Source organism: Chrysemys picta, chromosome 14 (assembly GCF_011386835.1).
Source record: "Chrysemys picta bellii isolate R12L10 chromosome 14, ASM1138683v2, whole genome shotgun sequence".
Classification (NCBI taxonomy): Eukaryota; Metazoa; Chordata; order Testudines; family Emydidae; genus Chrysemys; species Chrysemys picta.
Window position 1 is genome coordinate 2,326,281 of NC_088804.1, and position 15,031 is coordinate 2,341,311.

A 15,031-nucleotide genomic window follows, 5' to 3' on the forward strand; every position below is an offset into this window, starting at 1 on the left:
TCCAAGTCTAGTTCCATAGCCTCTGGTTCACCCCATGTTCACAACAGAGACGGATGGTGCACATGTAAACTCATTCTGCTCTAGCAACACATTGAGTGACCCCAGTAGCTGCTGCCTGCCAGGGCCTCCAGCCGTGTTTATGAGGCTTAACCCTTGCTTTGGGCTAGAGAGTGGAGCTGGTGCTTTAAGCCGTGACTATTTTTGCCTAGGAGCACTAGGTGGACCTCCAGAACTAGCACCTCCAATGCGCCCCTTGCGCGGGCAGGTGGATGGTGTGGACCTTCCCAGTATGACCTCTCCTGAAGGGCTGGTGCTCCTTTGCTAGGGAACCAGCTCCTAGCTGTGTGGTCAACAACAGCCTCCGCTCTCTGGGCACGTGGGCAAGTATATTTCATGGCCTGCTGGGCCTCCTCTTCCGTCTTGCTCTGGGCAGGCAGCCAGCCTTGTGAGGCTCACTGGACTGATGGGTGATGTACTGCAGAGAGCTCCTCTCCACCACACCTCTCTTCCCTTCCCCCCCCCCCCCCCCAGTGCCCCCTTCCTGAAGGGTCCCCCACCTTCCCAAGTGAATACAACCCTCCCCAGCTCCCTGTCATAGAATCATAGAGAATCATAGAATATCAGGGTTGGAAGGGACCTCAAGAGGTCCTTCAGCAGCAGGCCCTTCCTTGGGCCTGGCTCGGCAGCACACTGCTGTCACTCTGGCTCCGCCTTTCAGCCAAGGTTCGCCTCACATGGTGCCTCCAGTCCTACACCCCACCCCTCTACCTTATGTGTGGTCAGCGCCTGGGCACTGCAGCCCTGCGTTGCCTCTCCCCAGGCTGCCTCCAGGTCTTCAGGCCCATGCCTGCTCCTGGTCTGGTCTTTGCTGCTCAGAGGTCTTGTTTGCCGAACAGTGGGCCACGCCTGCCATGGGTCCCTCAGGCCTGACGAACGAGTCCCTCACTGGTCCATTCAACATCTCTTATGCAAAACAGCCTCTGCTGACATGTCAGGATGCAAATTAGACCCTCCCATGCCCCAGGGGCGGGCATGGGGACAGTGTGTCCCCAGGGTGTTGTGGATGCACCACCTGGGTTTGGAATATTCTGGAGGGCATGGGATGGAGATGGGAGTGCAGCCCCCAGTTGCTGACTGTTCTGGATGGGAGTAGGGGCTTCCTCAGGTAGAATGTTCTGGGATGCCACCTGGGCACAGAAAGTTCTGGAAAGGGTGAGGGGGGTGGAGGGCATGGCAGTGCAGCATGTCTGATACGGAATGGGCCTTGATGGGGTGTGGAGAGACAGTTGCGGCCTGTCAGCATGTTACATTATGGATGGATGTGGGAAAGAGCCGGTGAGTATCAGAACATTTGGAATGAGGAGACAGCATAGATCATTATGGATGCGGTGGGATGAGGCATGGAACATGTGGGATGGGGTGGTACGTGGGAGACAAGGGGTGGGACATGGAATGTGGGAGATGGGGGCAGGATGGGGCACGTCACGGGATTGGGGAGGCGGCGGGTGGCATGTGGAGGGTTGAGGGGGGCCCTTCGTCTGTTTTACAGGAATATTGTGCACTCCAGACCTGAGAGGTGGGGCACCTGGGAGGGGTGAGATCTCTGGAGGGGTCTGCGCCCCGGTGTTGCAGGAGCCTGACTCCAAGCTCCCCATTCACACCCAGGCCTTGCTTGAGGGGATGAGAGGCGAGGGGCCAGTGAACCAGAGTAGGGGTAGTGCCAGGCTCTGGAGAACTGCCCCTCAGAAAATGTGGGTTTTGTGAGGGGAGGGAAGATGTGGTGGCTGGAGGAAGCAGGCGGTCCCAATCCCATTACACCCTCAGTTCCTTGGCACCTGTGTCACACCACCCATCCCATGGGGCTGACTGTTCTCATTCCTGCTGAGTTTCAGAGTAGCAGCCGTGTTAGTCTGTATCTGCAAAAAGAACAGGAGTACTTGTGGCACCTTAGGGACTAACAAATTTATTAGAGCATAAGCTTTCGTGGACTACAGCCCACTTCTTCGGATGCATATACATATACATGCATCCGAAGAAGTGGGCTGTAGTCCACGAAAGCTTATGCTCTAATAAATTTGTTAGTCTCTAAGGTGCCACAAATACTCCTGTTCTTATTCCTGCTGAGGTGACTGCTCGTGCCCTGCTCATCTGCTTGCAGCCCAATAGCTTTCCCAGAATCCTTTGCAGCTGTTGCCCAAAAGCTTTCTAGGCACTCCTTGGCCTGTCTCCCCTGTGGGGCCCATCCCTTGGCGAGGGGCTAGCCGGGGAGTGCATCGCCTTGCTCCAGCCTGGCTTGCCAAACCGGCCTGAGGCTGGAGCCGGGCGCAGGCCCTGCCCTGGAGAGGGAGACTTTCTGCAGAGGGCTTGGCTGTGCCGGGAGGGGGCAGACCGGGACAGGCAGTGCTCAGAGGTTTGTGACTTGAGCCTGAGCAGCCCAATCCTTTCACATTCCAAAAAACCAGCAGGCCTGTTTGTGGCTGCCCCAGCTAGAGCCGAGGGGAGGGAGGGGGTGCGTGGATGTGTTTGCTTGCAGTATATTATTCAGCCACTAGTGTCGGGTGTGTGTGGGTTGTGGTGCATGTATTCAGACACTAGATGTGTGCATGTGCCTATGTTGTTTAGACACTGGTGTGTGTGTTAGCTTGCAGTATGTTATTCAGTCACTGGGGCGTGTGTCTTTGTGGTACACTATTCAGACACGGGGTGTGTGAAAGAGCTTGCAGTACGTTATTCAGCCACTAGAGGTCTCTGCCATCAGGCGCTCCAGCCAGGCAGAGCGCCCTGGCAACCAGGCCAGAGGTGGCAGGGCCTAGGCTGTGGGATGCCCGCCCACCTGCAGAGGTTTCCTTTAATGCCCACTGGGGGCAGGCTGTTATCCCACATAGCCAAGGGGAGCCCCAGAGAGCACTGAGGCGAGAGGGCCTCGTTCCCCTCTCCTGCTCCCTCCAACTCCCCGGCCCCCAACACCTCTCGCACCCCTCATTTGCTGAGGGGCTTGGTGGAGACCCTCCCCTTGCTCACTGGGCCCTCCCCCTCCAGTGCCGTGGGGGGTGCCGATGCCCCCTTGGGGGGGGCAGGTGGCTTTGCTGTGCGCCCCGCGCCTGACCCTGCCTGTCCGTCCCTTCCAGGAGGAGTGCGAGTTCTACCTGTCCGTAAACCAGTTCATCGTGTTGCCCTTGCAGAGGCAGAGGATGGAGGCGCTGAACTGGTAAGTCCCTCTGCGGGTGTGGCGGCTGCTGGCGCGCACGCGCTTCCCCCCTCACTGAGTTTGCAGCTGGGGATGGGGGCCCCATGGGGATCCCGCACTCTCAAGGCAAAGCCAAGAGATTGCAAACGGTGCATCTACTGGCCCACGTGTTGCACGACTGCACGGGGATGATGCCAGAAAGACCCCAGTATCGCACCCTCCAACTTTTAATTTTATCACCCCCACCCCTCACCTCTAGGAGCTTGTGGGGTTAGCAGCAGCCAGATTCTCTTCCCCTCCCCCTCCCCCCACCCGGGAGAAGGAAGCCAGAGGGGTTGTGCCACTCCCTCTGCACTGGGGCGAGAGCTGCGGGGTGCACCAGCCCTCTGCTTTCAGGGGAAGGGGCTAGGCCTCTTGCTTGTGCTGAGGCATCAGGTTGTTCGCAGCACATCCAGCAGCTCCAATTGGCTATCTTCTTCCCCCTGCCTGCAGGAGACAGGGAATGGGGAAGGCCGATAGCTGGGGATTTCCTTGGAGAGCAGGGTTTTTCCCTGCAGTCCTGTCATGGGCAGAAAACCACCCTCTGTGTGGGAACTGCATAGAGTTGGCGGTCTGGGATCCCTGGGATCTGACTCTTTACCCCTCTGAGGTCCTGTGGCAGCGTCCCTCACTTAGTCTGCATGCAGCTCACGGCATGGCCATTTCTTGCGAATTTATGGCGGGTCATGGAATTGAGGCCCTGGCTGCAGATGCTGTGAAAAGCTCCACCTATCAGATGCTTTTTGGAAAGCAAAATATATATATGAGACTCGTCCCAGACAGGGCCCTTTGGCCGGATGGAAGATTTGCTAAACTGCATGCCCAGACTCCTAGCTCTTCCTGGGATTATATTTTTGTGCCTTTGCTATGGTCTTGGAAGGAGTCACTATCATTCACCATTTTCACAGATCGGTACGTGCTTGCACAAGATCCCTAGGCAGAGCGGGGCATAGAACCCAGGTCTCTAACAGAGCAGAGCTAAGTCTTGAGCACTTTGCCACACAACCTTCCATAGGAACTTCTCCAGTGAGGTGCCTCTGTGACCCACACTAGCACAGTACAGGGCTGAGTCACCCTTTAGCAACTAGACCAGGTGCAGAGGTTTGAGTCGTCTACTACTTCCATGCTAAGAGATCTGGTCCTTCAGCTCAAGTGAGTGAGCCTCTTATTTTTACATCCAGCGGTCCCAGGTCCAGTCCTCGCAGAGCACCTGAGCAGTGGCGCTGGGCTGGGCTCTCACCACAATCTGCTCTGAGGCTGGGAACAGAAACTTAGAATCCTGGGGCCAGGTCCTCAAAGTGTTTTAGGCACCGAGCATCCATTTATTTCAATGGGAATTAGGCACCTAAATACCTTTTGGGGATCTCGGCCCTAATGCCCAGTATCCCCTTGAAGTCCCGCAAATACTTGGAGTCAGAGTTGGGTTGAGGTTTCTTTTAACTTCCTCTGCAGCATGAGAAGTGGGGATCATCTGGTCATATCTCACTTAATCAATCCCCTGCCATTGCCGGGGCCTCAGATATTGATGCACCTGGGTCCCTCCTGTTCTCTGCTTGTGGCCCCCAGTAGTTTAATCTCCTGAGGACTGTAATACCTTGGTGTAATTATGGTTGTTGGATTTACTAGGCAAGTGGCTGGGTGTGTTGATGGCCTATGATAGAGAGGAGATGGGACTAGAAGATGGTCCCCTCTGGCTTTGAACTCCAGAACACTACGATTTGTGTACCCCGCTAGCAATATGTGATGAGCCAGTCCATAGCTTCTTAGCTCTTCAGGGCAGGGACAGTCTCTTACTCTGTGGCTGTACAGTGCGTAGCCCAACAGGGCTCTGATCTCGGTTGGGTTCTCTATTGTGAGCTCCTGCTCAAGAGGCTAAAATCACCTCGTTCGCTATTTGGGCGAGTTGGGAGTACAGTGGCACGCTCACACACAATTGAATCTTAAAACTCATGATTTTGGGGCCAATTTTATAAAATCATGGGCTGGAAGGGACTTCAAAGGGGTCACCTAAGCCAGCCCCCTGCGCTGAGGCAGGACCAAGCAAACCTAGACCAGCCCTGACAGGGGGTTTGTCCAACCTGTTCTTAAACCTCCAGTGACAGGGACTGTACAACCTCCCTTGGGCATATTGCAGAACTTAACTACCCTGAGAGCTGGATAGTTTTTCTAATATCTAACCTACATCTCCCTGGCTGCAGATTAAGCCCATCACTGCAGTGGGCATGGAGAGCAATTGATCATCATGCTCTTTATAACACTCCTTAACATGGTGAAGACTGTAATGAGGGCCCCACTCAGTCTTTTCTCCAGGCTAAACAGGCCCAATTGTTTTAACCTTTCCTCACAGGTCAGGTGTTCTAACCCTTTTTGGGGTGTCTGACTCAGGTTTTTGAACTTGCGGGGCTGGCCATTCTGCGCTCCCTGGCCCAGCTGCTTGGGCACTGCAGGGGTTGAAGGCATGTAGTCAGTCATTGGGGCTTTCACTAGACCCCTGTGTGATGGTTCTCTAAACCCCTTATATGCCCCGGATCCCTGTTTTTCCATGGAGGCTCTCTGTAGCTCTAAACTGCCGTTCTCCCCCTGGCTTTAATCACATCACCCTTGGAGGCTGTCTTTGCGACACTCCCACGTGTTCTAGCTCATCTGCTCTTTCGGGGAGGCGATGAGGGAAGGGGGAGATGAAGGCTTCAAGGAAATAGTGCTGCATACTACAGCGAGGGCAGCGCCTTGTCTGGGCGTGGGGGGTAGGCTGCTGCACCAGTAACCAAGACTCTTTGTTGTTCCAGTAATCAGGAGCCCTCAATCCTCCAGAAGATAAAGGAACTATGGCAGTGAGTACATGACCCAGTTATGGCACCGTTTTCCTGACTTGCCAAGATCTGTGCTAGGTCAGGGCATGGGTAGTGCTGACTAGCGAAAGGAGGTGCATGTTTACGCAGTGTGCGGGACTCCTGTGTCACAGGCTGTGATTGAGCTTAGCAGGAGTCATCAAAAAAGCTGGTTTTCATGGCTGAGCGTGTTCATGTTGGGATGAAATGTGAGGGTGTTAGACCTTGTGCTTCAGGGCGTGAGGAAACTTCCCCTACTGGCCACGTATTCCTCCTGAGCGAGCAATGGCTCGGAGGGGTAGAGGGACCGTTGCCTTGCTTGTGAATGGCTCCCTTAGTGTGCAGGGGAAGGCGGCTCCTGCTCCGCTGAGACAATGCCTTACAATTTCCACGGCTCACCTCCTGTTTGGGGTGGCTGCTGAAGAGCAGCACGCTTCCCTGCATATCGCCTGCGGAGGCTGAAACAGTAGGGTTAGCTCCCCGTGTCTCAGTGCAAGCGTTGCACACGGAAGTGCAGGGCTAGCGTATTCCCGGAAAGGCCCATCTCCTCAAAGAAGTGCAGTGCTTTGCCTGCAGCAAGGTCGACTTACGCAAATCCGCACTTACGGGAAAAGTTCTGTAAGCCTTTTTTGCATAATTGTCAGGTATATGTTCCCGACTTATGGAACGCTTGCGTAAGTCAGGGAGCGTCTGTATAGTGAGCTGCCGGAGTGAAAATTGCTCAGGTATCAGAGAGAGAGGCCAAGGGATGGCTCTGATTCCCACAGGCGCTCAGTCTTGGGGCACTCCCCCGGCTCTGGTTTCCTTGTTGGGCTGGGGGGCATTGCATGACCTTTGTAAGGTTTTCTGTTGGGTTCTGGGCAGGGAAGCTGTCTGGAGCCTGACCCTGGGATCTGTGTTGTTTGACTATTGCAGGAGAGGCCTCACCTTGAAGACTGTTTCCTCCTCAGGTACAGTGGGAACAGTGACGGGAGAGGCGGGGGGTAGTAGGTGTTGCTGACCTGTGTGAAATGAGCTGGTGGATCTCAGTTCTCAGTCCACCTTACACAGACCTCTGCCACGATGGCACTAACTGCCTGCCTCGTCGGCCGTCCCAGCAAGGAGTTGGATGTGGTTTGAAGACTGACCTGCGCTCTGGAGCTGTCTGCTCTGGGCAGGGCTGAGGCGCACTGGCGGAACAGTATGAGCCGTGCGTCCTGACACTGCCAGGGCTCTCAGTGGATAAACAGGACTGAGAGCTTTGGGGCTGTCAGTGCAGCTACTAAACCCACTGACAATACAGAGCCCTGATCTGTGCTGCAGTCAGAGAACCACTCTGGAGCAAAGGGCTGTAAACCCAGCAAGGCCAGCAGGAGGCCCTAAGCACAGGGGGTTCGGCCTGAGGATTTGTTTGCCACGTTTGGCCACGCTCCACTGGTACGCAATGGAAGTGTGTTTTCCCTGAGGCCAGCCTGCTCTGCCCTGCCTTCCCTCTGGCCCTGGGTGGCTCCCTGTGGAACTCTCAGCAGCACAAAATGGTCTTAAGCGCTTGGTTAATAGAGTCCAGATTCATATTAATTCTCTCTCTCCCCCACCCAGAAGTGACGTCCGTGCTGGTGAAAGGGGCCTGATCGACAGCCCTGGCACTGGGCACCCTGTGTGCCTTCATAGAGCATGGGCAGTGCCCCCTTCTGCCTCGTTCCTACACCGGAGTGCCAAGTCACTGCACTGGGTATAACTGTGCTCCCACTGGGCAGCCTCTGACTCGTCTGCATTCGAATGAATCAGCCCCTTGCCTCTCTGCAACAGGCAGCAAGGGGGCCAGCAGGAGGCTGTGGTGTGCTGTGGGCGCCGGTCCGTCAGGAACTGCACTGAGACACCCCCATCCTGGCTCTTAGCAACCCCTGCTGTTCCAGTCCTGGGTCTTCCTGGAACCAAAACTAACTCACAGCTGAGGGCTCGGAGCAGACGCCATTCAAACTCCTCTTGCCTTCCCCAGTGCCTTTGGGTTGCCCCCTTCTGCCCCAGTGGTGGTGGCGTTTCGTGCTAAGTAATTCTTGAGCAGTACATCCTTTGCAAAGTGCTTTGGCGATCCTGTGTGATGGAAGGTGCTGTGGGAATGTAAGACAAGGTTGTTGCTGTGAACAGAAAGGAAGTATTGAAAGCTGTTGGTACAAAATAGCTTCTCCAGGCTCTCTGTGTGTGCCACAGCTAGGCTCTGGGCTTGTGGCCTCAAGGGGATCTCAGTGGCCTGTTGACGTGGGCGCGTCTGTCCCCATCTAGGGATGTCGGTGTCTCAGTTACTGTTCGACATAGGGCAGAGACGGCTCAAGGTTTTGAAGCAGAATGTTGAGGATTGCTTGGATTTACTGGACCCAAGTGAGGTGCCAGCCATAGGGGAGAGGCTCCCTGTCACCAACTGGGAGGTGGAGCGCAAGAGAGAGGTCAGTGCTGGCTGCCAGCCTGTCCTGGCTGTGCATGTGTCCGACGATTTGGTATGGGGCCAGGTGGGGCTGAGGGGCGACGGTGGGGCTCTTCTCACAGAAGAAAGAGGTAAATCCTTCGACCTTGGGAGGGAAGGACACAGTGCGGGAGGGGTTTCGAGTTGGAGGGAGCGAGGGTGGCTCTTGCTGTGGCATTTCTTGGGGGAGTGCTGCACTGGGTCGGGCTCCCAGAGCTCACGCTGGATGCTCAGACCTAAGAGCTAAATCAGCTCTTCCGGGCTCTCTCTCCTGGTCTGGGGAAGAGCTGCTGGTCTTCCCAGTGATGCTGGGAGCCCCAGGGATGGGTCAGTGTGCCGGGCTGCCTGGACTCTCTCTCTTTTGTCTGTGATGTAGAAGCTGGCTAACAATTCTCATTTCAGCTGAGTAAAGACGTCTTTACAGTGCCAGCCAACTTCCTGGTGATTGGCCCGGAGGAGAAGGCGGCGATTCGTGATGCCTGCCTGGCAGGTCAGTGCCACAGCTGTACCTACAGTCTGCAAAGCCTGGCCATGTCTGGGCTGGGGCTCTACCCCAGTGCCTTGCAGACCTGATTTTGAGAGCTGCAGGCTCTCAGTCAGAGGTCCCTTTGGGTTAGCTGGCTGTGGCTCTCCAGGAGCGTGCCCAGGTCTCAGTGAAGCACTCTCTGCCTGACACGCTCTCCGCCCCCATCTCTCACAAGCTTCCTGCGCCAACCGGGTCTGCCTCTCCGGGGTGGCTCTGGAATGGGGGAAGGGCTCCTGAGCCGCATGGTTCAGTCAGGCCCTGCCTGCGGGGCTGCGCTCTCCGGGGATGTTGATCCACGTGGCGCGGGACGGCAACTGACATTCCAGTCCCCGGCCTGGCCCTTCACAGATGCAGCTAGAATGAGATGCTGCCTCTAGCCAGGGGATTTGCGAATGCTGTGATCTTCCCCAGTGGAGACCGGGGGGGCCGCAGTGGAGCTCTGCCCTGACGGGTACATGTGGTTCTGAGGGGGGGCTTTAGGGATCTCTCAGGGAACAAGCTGAATCAGTGAGAGGCATCCAGAGGGTGACGGCAACCCCCCTATTCCTGCAGGAGCTCCTCACACTGTTCCTGGGAGAAGCCGCCTTGACAGGGACCTGGATGACTGTAGTGTAGTGTCATGCCCCAGTGGTGAGTGGTAGAGCCTGAGCCAGTGGCCTGGATCCTGCAGCAGCTGCCTGCTCTATTCTGGATTTCTTTTGGGGTTTGCCCATCCCAGTTTTCTCTCCACTGGAGGATGGGGTCCATGGAGGGGCTATTGCAATATCCCACTAGTCTTCCAGGCCCTTGTCCTTCTCTGAAACGTAAACTCTGGTATGGAGCATGTGGGGGGAGTTTTGGTTGGCCGCTAACAAAGCGGGGCTGTTTGCCCCCAGTCACAGATTGTCCATGTTAGAGGTAACAGTCAATGCACCAGCTGTCTTGAAAAACAATTGTTTAAGCTGCATATGGAATAAAATAAGTGGCAGCGATGCCTCTTGCCACCCCCGGCCGGCCAAGGAGCTGTAGCTTCTTCTCCCACATGCAGTCATCACCCAGGCTTCTGCCACCGCTTGGCTAGGTTGCTGCTGTTCGCTCTGCAGTGGGCCAGCTCATGGCATGCAGAAGTGTGCAGCAGGCGAATGTCTGGCTGCGAGGTCTCATTCTCGGAGTGCCGTTCAGGGTGCTGGCAATTAGCCTGGCCTGGCCCTCCGTCCCCTAAGGGACCAGCCCTCCCTCTCATCAGCTGGGAGGCGCTTGCTCTTGGTTCTTTTGGGGGGAGCCGGGGACCTCTGACCTGAGGGTCCCCATCTCGTGGCATTTTGAGCCTAGTTTTCTGTCGATGCAGTGTAAGGTTGTGTTAGTGGGCCAGAGGCTTTGTCAGATGTTAAACATCTCTGGCCTAAGGACAGCGGTTCTGCACCAGTCGTTGCCAGGGGTATCTGTCATTTTGCCCAGGCGAGTTCTTTGCTGCGCATGCACCGACAAGAGGTGTGGCTTTGTAAAAACACACAGAACCCACCCCCCCCCCCCCCCCCCAGGGAATTCTTACCCCCAAGCGGCAGGAAATCAGCACTCAGGCTGTGGCTTAAGCCTGCCAGGGCAGGAAGATCAGTGCTAACCAGCCACTCCAGTTGACAGGCATTGTCTCTGTGCATCCCCCTCGTGGGGCATGTGTGCTTGGCGCAGCCATGCTTTGCAACCCATAGCAGTGTCTCATCTGCTGTCTCTTTGGCTGTTTACAGCTAGCTAGTCCATCCTCTTTTCTCTTAGAACCAAAGAAGACCGAAAGGGGTGGGATGAGTAGGAGAGTTGTCCCCCTGCTGATGGGGCGGACCCAGTCGACTAGGTCTGGTACAGTGTGTACAGCGTCTAGCACGCCGGGCCCTGATCTGTGACTGGGGCCGTTGGGCGCTACTACAGCATAAATAGCGGAGAGTCACACGCTTCATTGCTTCTGTAGGCGATCTGTAACCTAGCTGGGCCCCTCGCCTGCACGGCAGCTTGAGTTGAGTATAAGTCCTTGCTTTACTCAGCTGATAACGTGCCCAGAATCAGCCACTGTGGGGATCGGCTCACCAGAGTGGCTCTGGCCAACTTAATCAGCGTCCACGTCCCTGGTTTGATGGATCGCAGCGGAGTGGCCCCATGGGCGCTGATGTCTAGTGGATGCTGAGCTCACCCGCCCAAAGCGATGCTTAGCCCCCCCAAGCAGGAGTGTGTCCTCACAAAAGCTCAGCTCAGCGGGACACCGTGCAGAGAACTGCTGTCCTGCTCATGGTGGGGATTGTGACTATGGGAACATGAGACAGAAGGGATTTGTAGCATGTGTGGGTGTGTTACTGTTCCTTGCTGGGGCCTTTAGCCTGGCCTACAGTGCTCCGATCTGTAGGGCTACAGTCTAATTTCATTCTCGCTTTTGGCAGACCCTGATGCAATGTCCCAAAGTTTGGACGTATCCCTGGATAATCCCTGGGACAAGCTTCAGTCAGTGTCCGTGACTCTGTCCTCCTCCTTGGAAGGTGAGTGCACACACTGCCTTCCAGCATCTCCTGTTGCAAGTGGAGAGCATCTTTCCTTCTCTCTGTGTCTGCACACCCTACATCTTACACCTGGAGAACGGTGTGCTCACCTGCACACACACATGCAACTTGTAAGCCTTGTTACCACCATCACACTTGAAATTGCACACTCACTTTTGCACATGCAGTTCTTAAAACGTGGCCCATGCTGTGTGCGCGTGCAGGGGATGGGGATGGTTTTCAGGAAGGTGCAGTCTGGATCTCTTTGATACATTCAGGTGCCTGTTTGTGTGTGTGATTGTGTTTGCCAGTCCACCCATCTGCATGCACCAAGGGTGATAGACCTTATCTCCCCCATAAATGGCTGATTTGCCCTTGCACGGTATTGGTGGTGACTGTATCATGGTCATGCCTAGGGACCACCGGCGATCACCCCCTTGTGCTAGGTGCTGTACAGACACAGTAATAGGCAGACAAAGGCTGGGGGATGGAGGATAACAGGCAGCGTAAACAATGAGATCAGCGACAGACGCTGTAGTAGTGCCACCATTTGGGTTTGTTTTTAATGTTCTGGGAGGGGCTGTGTTGGGACGAGATCAGCTAAACAAAGGGAGAGGGGACCTGGAGAGGGTCGGAGGGGGCGGGGCGGGGCAGCCTGTACAGCAGTCAGAGACTCTGGGGGAGGGTATTGACGCAAACAGCCAGTCAGCACAGAGGAGAGAATGCCCAGTAGAACCTGGATAAGACACTTGGAGGACGCCTCCGGTAGCCAAGGGTTGCTATGGCAGAACCTTCTCCTGCCAGCTTTGCTATCTTTTGGCCCCTCTGGATAGTTCCTCTTTGGAACTGTCCTTCGCCAGCTGCCTTCCCAGCTCCAGGCAGGTGGGACAGTCTCTGCCCGTGCTGCTGTCTCCTGCCTTCTTCCATGGGGAAAGTTGTGTTTTGTTCTCTTTTGTCAGAGAAGTCCATTATCCAGCCCAGCCTACCAAGCACAGAAGAGGCCCAGCTACCCAACTCCACAGAGGAGGCGGCCATCACGCAGCCTGACAGCAACACCCCAGATTTCTTGGAGCCTTCCAGCCAGCAGTCCCCTTGTAGCTTATCCCAGAATGAACCAGTGGAGACTGTATCCCCATCACTGCTGTCCTACAGCAGTACATGTCCCCCAGAGGCTGCCACGTTCCAGAGGCCACCTGATGTGGATAAACACCCTGATGCCAGCCATGACGTCCCCTGCAGCCAGCCATCTGGAGTTTTCCAAACCAATCTGTGCCCTTTCTCTCCTGCTCTTCCCATTTTGGGCAGCATCAACAGCATAGCAGCACCTCCTGCAAATGGAGGGCAGGCTGATCTTGGTGGCGCGGCTTCCGTCCCAGATGTGGAGAACAGTGGTCTGACAAGCTCTGAATGGGACACTGAGCTGGGGAGTGGAGCTGGGGGAAAAGATCTGTCCAGGAGCAGGCAGCACAGGGTGACTAAGAGAAAGCTGCTGGTGGATGACCATAAGGCCCACGGCAAGGTTTTGCCCAGTCCAGGCAAAACCCATCAGAGAGCACAGAGGAAACCTCCCCATGCGGCTGTGCCCATGGGGGACGAGCGCTGCGTGGAGGCGAACGTAGTGGGCCAGAACCCAGGTATGGAGTTGGTGAGTGCTCAGAGAGCCAAGAAGAGCAGGCTGGAGCAGGCCGGGCCAGCTCAGGAGCCTACACTGCCCGGGGACCTGGAGGGGCTGCCAGGAAGGGGGAATGAGAGAGCAGCAGTCAGGAGCGCGGCTGCGTCCGGGCCAGGCCAGCACAGAGCCCAGGAACAGGTAAAGGTCCGCAGGCTCGTTGTCATTTCTTAGTTTTGTCTTAGTGTCCCACAATCTCCTGTCTCCGGGCCCCAAAGCCCTGCCTTGTAGCCACCAGCCTTCCAGCTGAGAGGAAAAGGGAAGGGCTCCCTCTGAAGGCTGGGCCTGAGCTTTCTCCCCTGCAGCAGTCCTTCTCCAGAAGCAAGGGGTCTGCATGCCAGCCCACGTCTGCCAGGGGACTGCCCTCTGCCAGGCACTTCCCAATAGCAGCCATTGCTCCTGTGCCAGACGGGAGACAGCCATGTCCATGGTGGGAAGAGCCTGTTGTGACCATGTGGCTGGGGAAGGGGGAGGCTGAAGCCACATGCAGCAGGAGTTGGAGGAGCCAGTCAGAGCGGAGGGGTGAGAGTACAGAGAACACATGCCAGCACTTGCTACAAGCCATCTCCTGGGCTCCCAGATAGGGACTGGGTCCTAAACAACCAGGGAAATCCTCCAGCTCTCTAAGTAACTAACCCAATAACATGTGTGAGAGAGACCCTGCCATGCTGCGCTTGCTGAATTAGGCTCAATCTTACAGCACAAGACCCCCTCCTTGGAAGGGATCGGTCATTGTTTCAGAGGACCTCTCCTTAAGGTTGGCTTCTGTTTTGGGAGGCTTCCACTCCAGGGCTACGCCAAGCCCTCAGGGTAACTCAGATTTCCAAGAGAATCCCCCACTCCTGCCTGCTGGCTTGCCAAGAGCTCTTGTCCTTCCCCTGGGGACATCTAGTGCCGTGGTTCCACAGGGTAAATGTGCATGAAACCAGCTTCTCTGAGCCAGGAGAGCTGGTGGGGGAGAAAGCTATGTCCGGAGCTCTGCATGGGCTGGGGATGTCTTTCAGCTGTGATGTTTAATATAGATTGAGCTGAATTGTCTTCCTTCCCTCCAGAAGTATGTGAAAACAACCCCATTTCAATACGCCTACACGGCACCAACGCCGGATCTCTGTGCCCGAGTGAACTCCACCAGGTCAGTGCGGTGCGTGGGTCTCCCAGACGGGGCACACCCCAGCTAAGTGGGCTTCTCAAATACCCTTTGCACCTCACTTAAAATAAGAGCAAAAATCAACTCACCCCATAAGCTGCTCTGCGCCCTGTCTAAAGCATCCGGCACGGCTCCAGAGACCCTACTGCCGGTACAGCTGGAGGAGAGAGCTGCGCCCGTCCCCCTTAGATTTCACTCCCGTCTGCCAGCTCCCTCTGATAACAGCTTGGGCCGCAGTGCTGCTGTCAGGGAGCTGCATTTGCGTAGCCCCTACAAACACAACCTGTGGGTCTCCGGCCATGCAGTGACTGACGCTGTTGTGGGCTGGGTCCCCACTGCTTCACTAGGCTCTCAAACCAAGCCAGTGAGGCTCACCCTGTAATACAGAGATTGACTCATGGCCCCCTCCCACCTCAGTTGCAGTTCTCAAACGTGTGGGTGGTAAGTAGGGCAGTGCTGCCTGTGGGGGCGTAGAACCGGAGCTCTAACCCGTGTTGCCTTGCTGAGAAAGCTAATCACACTTGATTTGGCTCTTCATTACACAGCTTAATTCCTCCCACCTGCAGTGTTCCCCTGCCCACCGGTCTCTTCCACCCTGGACAGACTGTCGGTCCCCTCGCTGCCGGCTGGCAGTCCCAGCTCTAGGAAAGGCAGCCAGGCTGACTCCTGGTTTGAGCTGCTCTTACAGTCCTTG

General features: G+C 56.0%; 1 protein-coding gene across 12 annotated transcripts in view; it reads left to right on the forward strand.

The window, feature by feature from the left end:
• ACD (ACD shelterin complex subunit and telomerase recruitment factor) overlaps positions 1-15,031 on the forward strand; it is a 33,058-nt gene that overhangs the window by 16,841 nt on the left and 1,186 nt on the right. For 4 of the 12 annotated variants that reach the window (XM_065567787.1, XM_024112671.3, XM_024112669.3 and 1 more), the window contains 9 exons: positions 3,129-3,208; positions 6,013-6,057; positions 6,970-7,004; positions 8,317-8,477; positions 8,897-8,984; positions 9,573-9,650; positions 11,426-11,521; positions 12,481-13,337; positions 14,243-14,322. In XM_065567787.1, coding sequence (XP_065423859.1) covers positions 3,129-3,208; positions 6,013-6,057; positions 6,970-7,004; positions 8,317-8,477; positions 8,897-8,984; positions 9,573-9,650; positions 11,426-11,521; positions 12,481-13,337; positions 14,243-14,322 — 1,520 coding nt within the window. The remainder of the gene's footprint in view (positions 1-3,128; positions 3,209-6,012; positions 6,058-6,969; positions 7,005-8,316; positions 8,478-8,896; positions 8,985-9,572; positions 9,651-11,425; positions 11,522-12,480; positions 13,338-14,242; positions 14,323-15,031) is intronic. The other 8 variants (XM_065567783.1, XM_024112670.3, XM_065567784.1 and 5 more) reach the window with 5 other exon arrangements.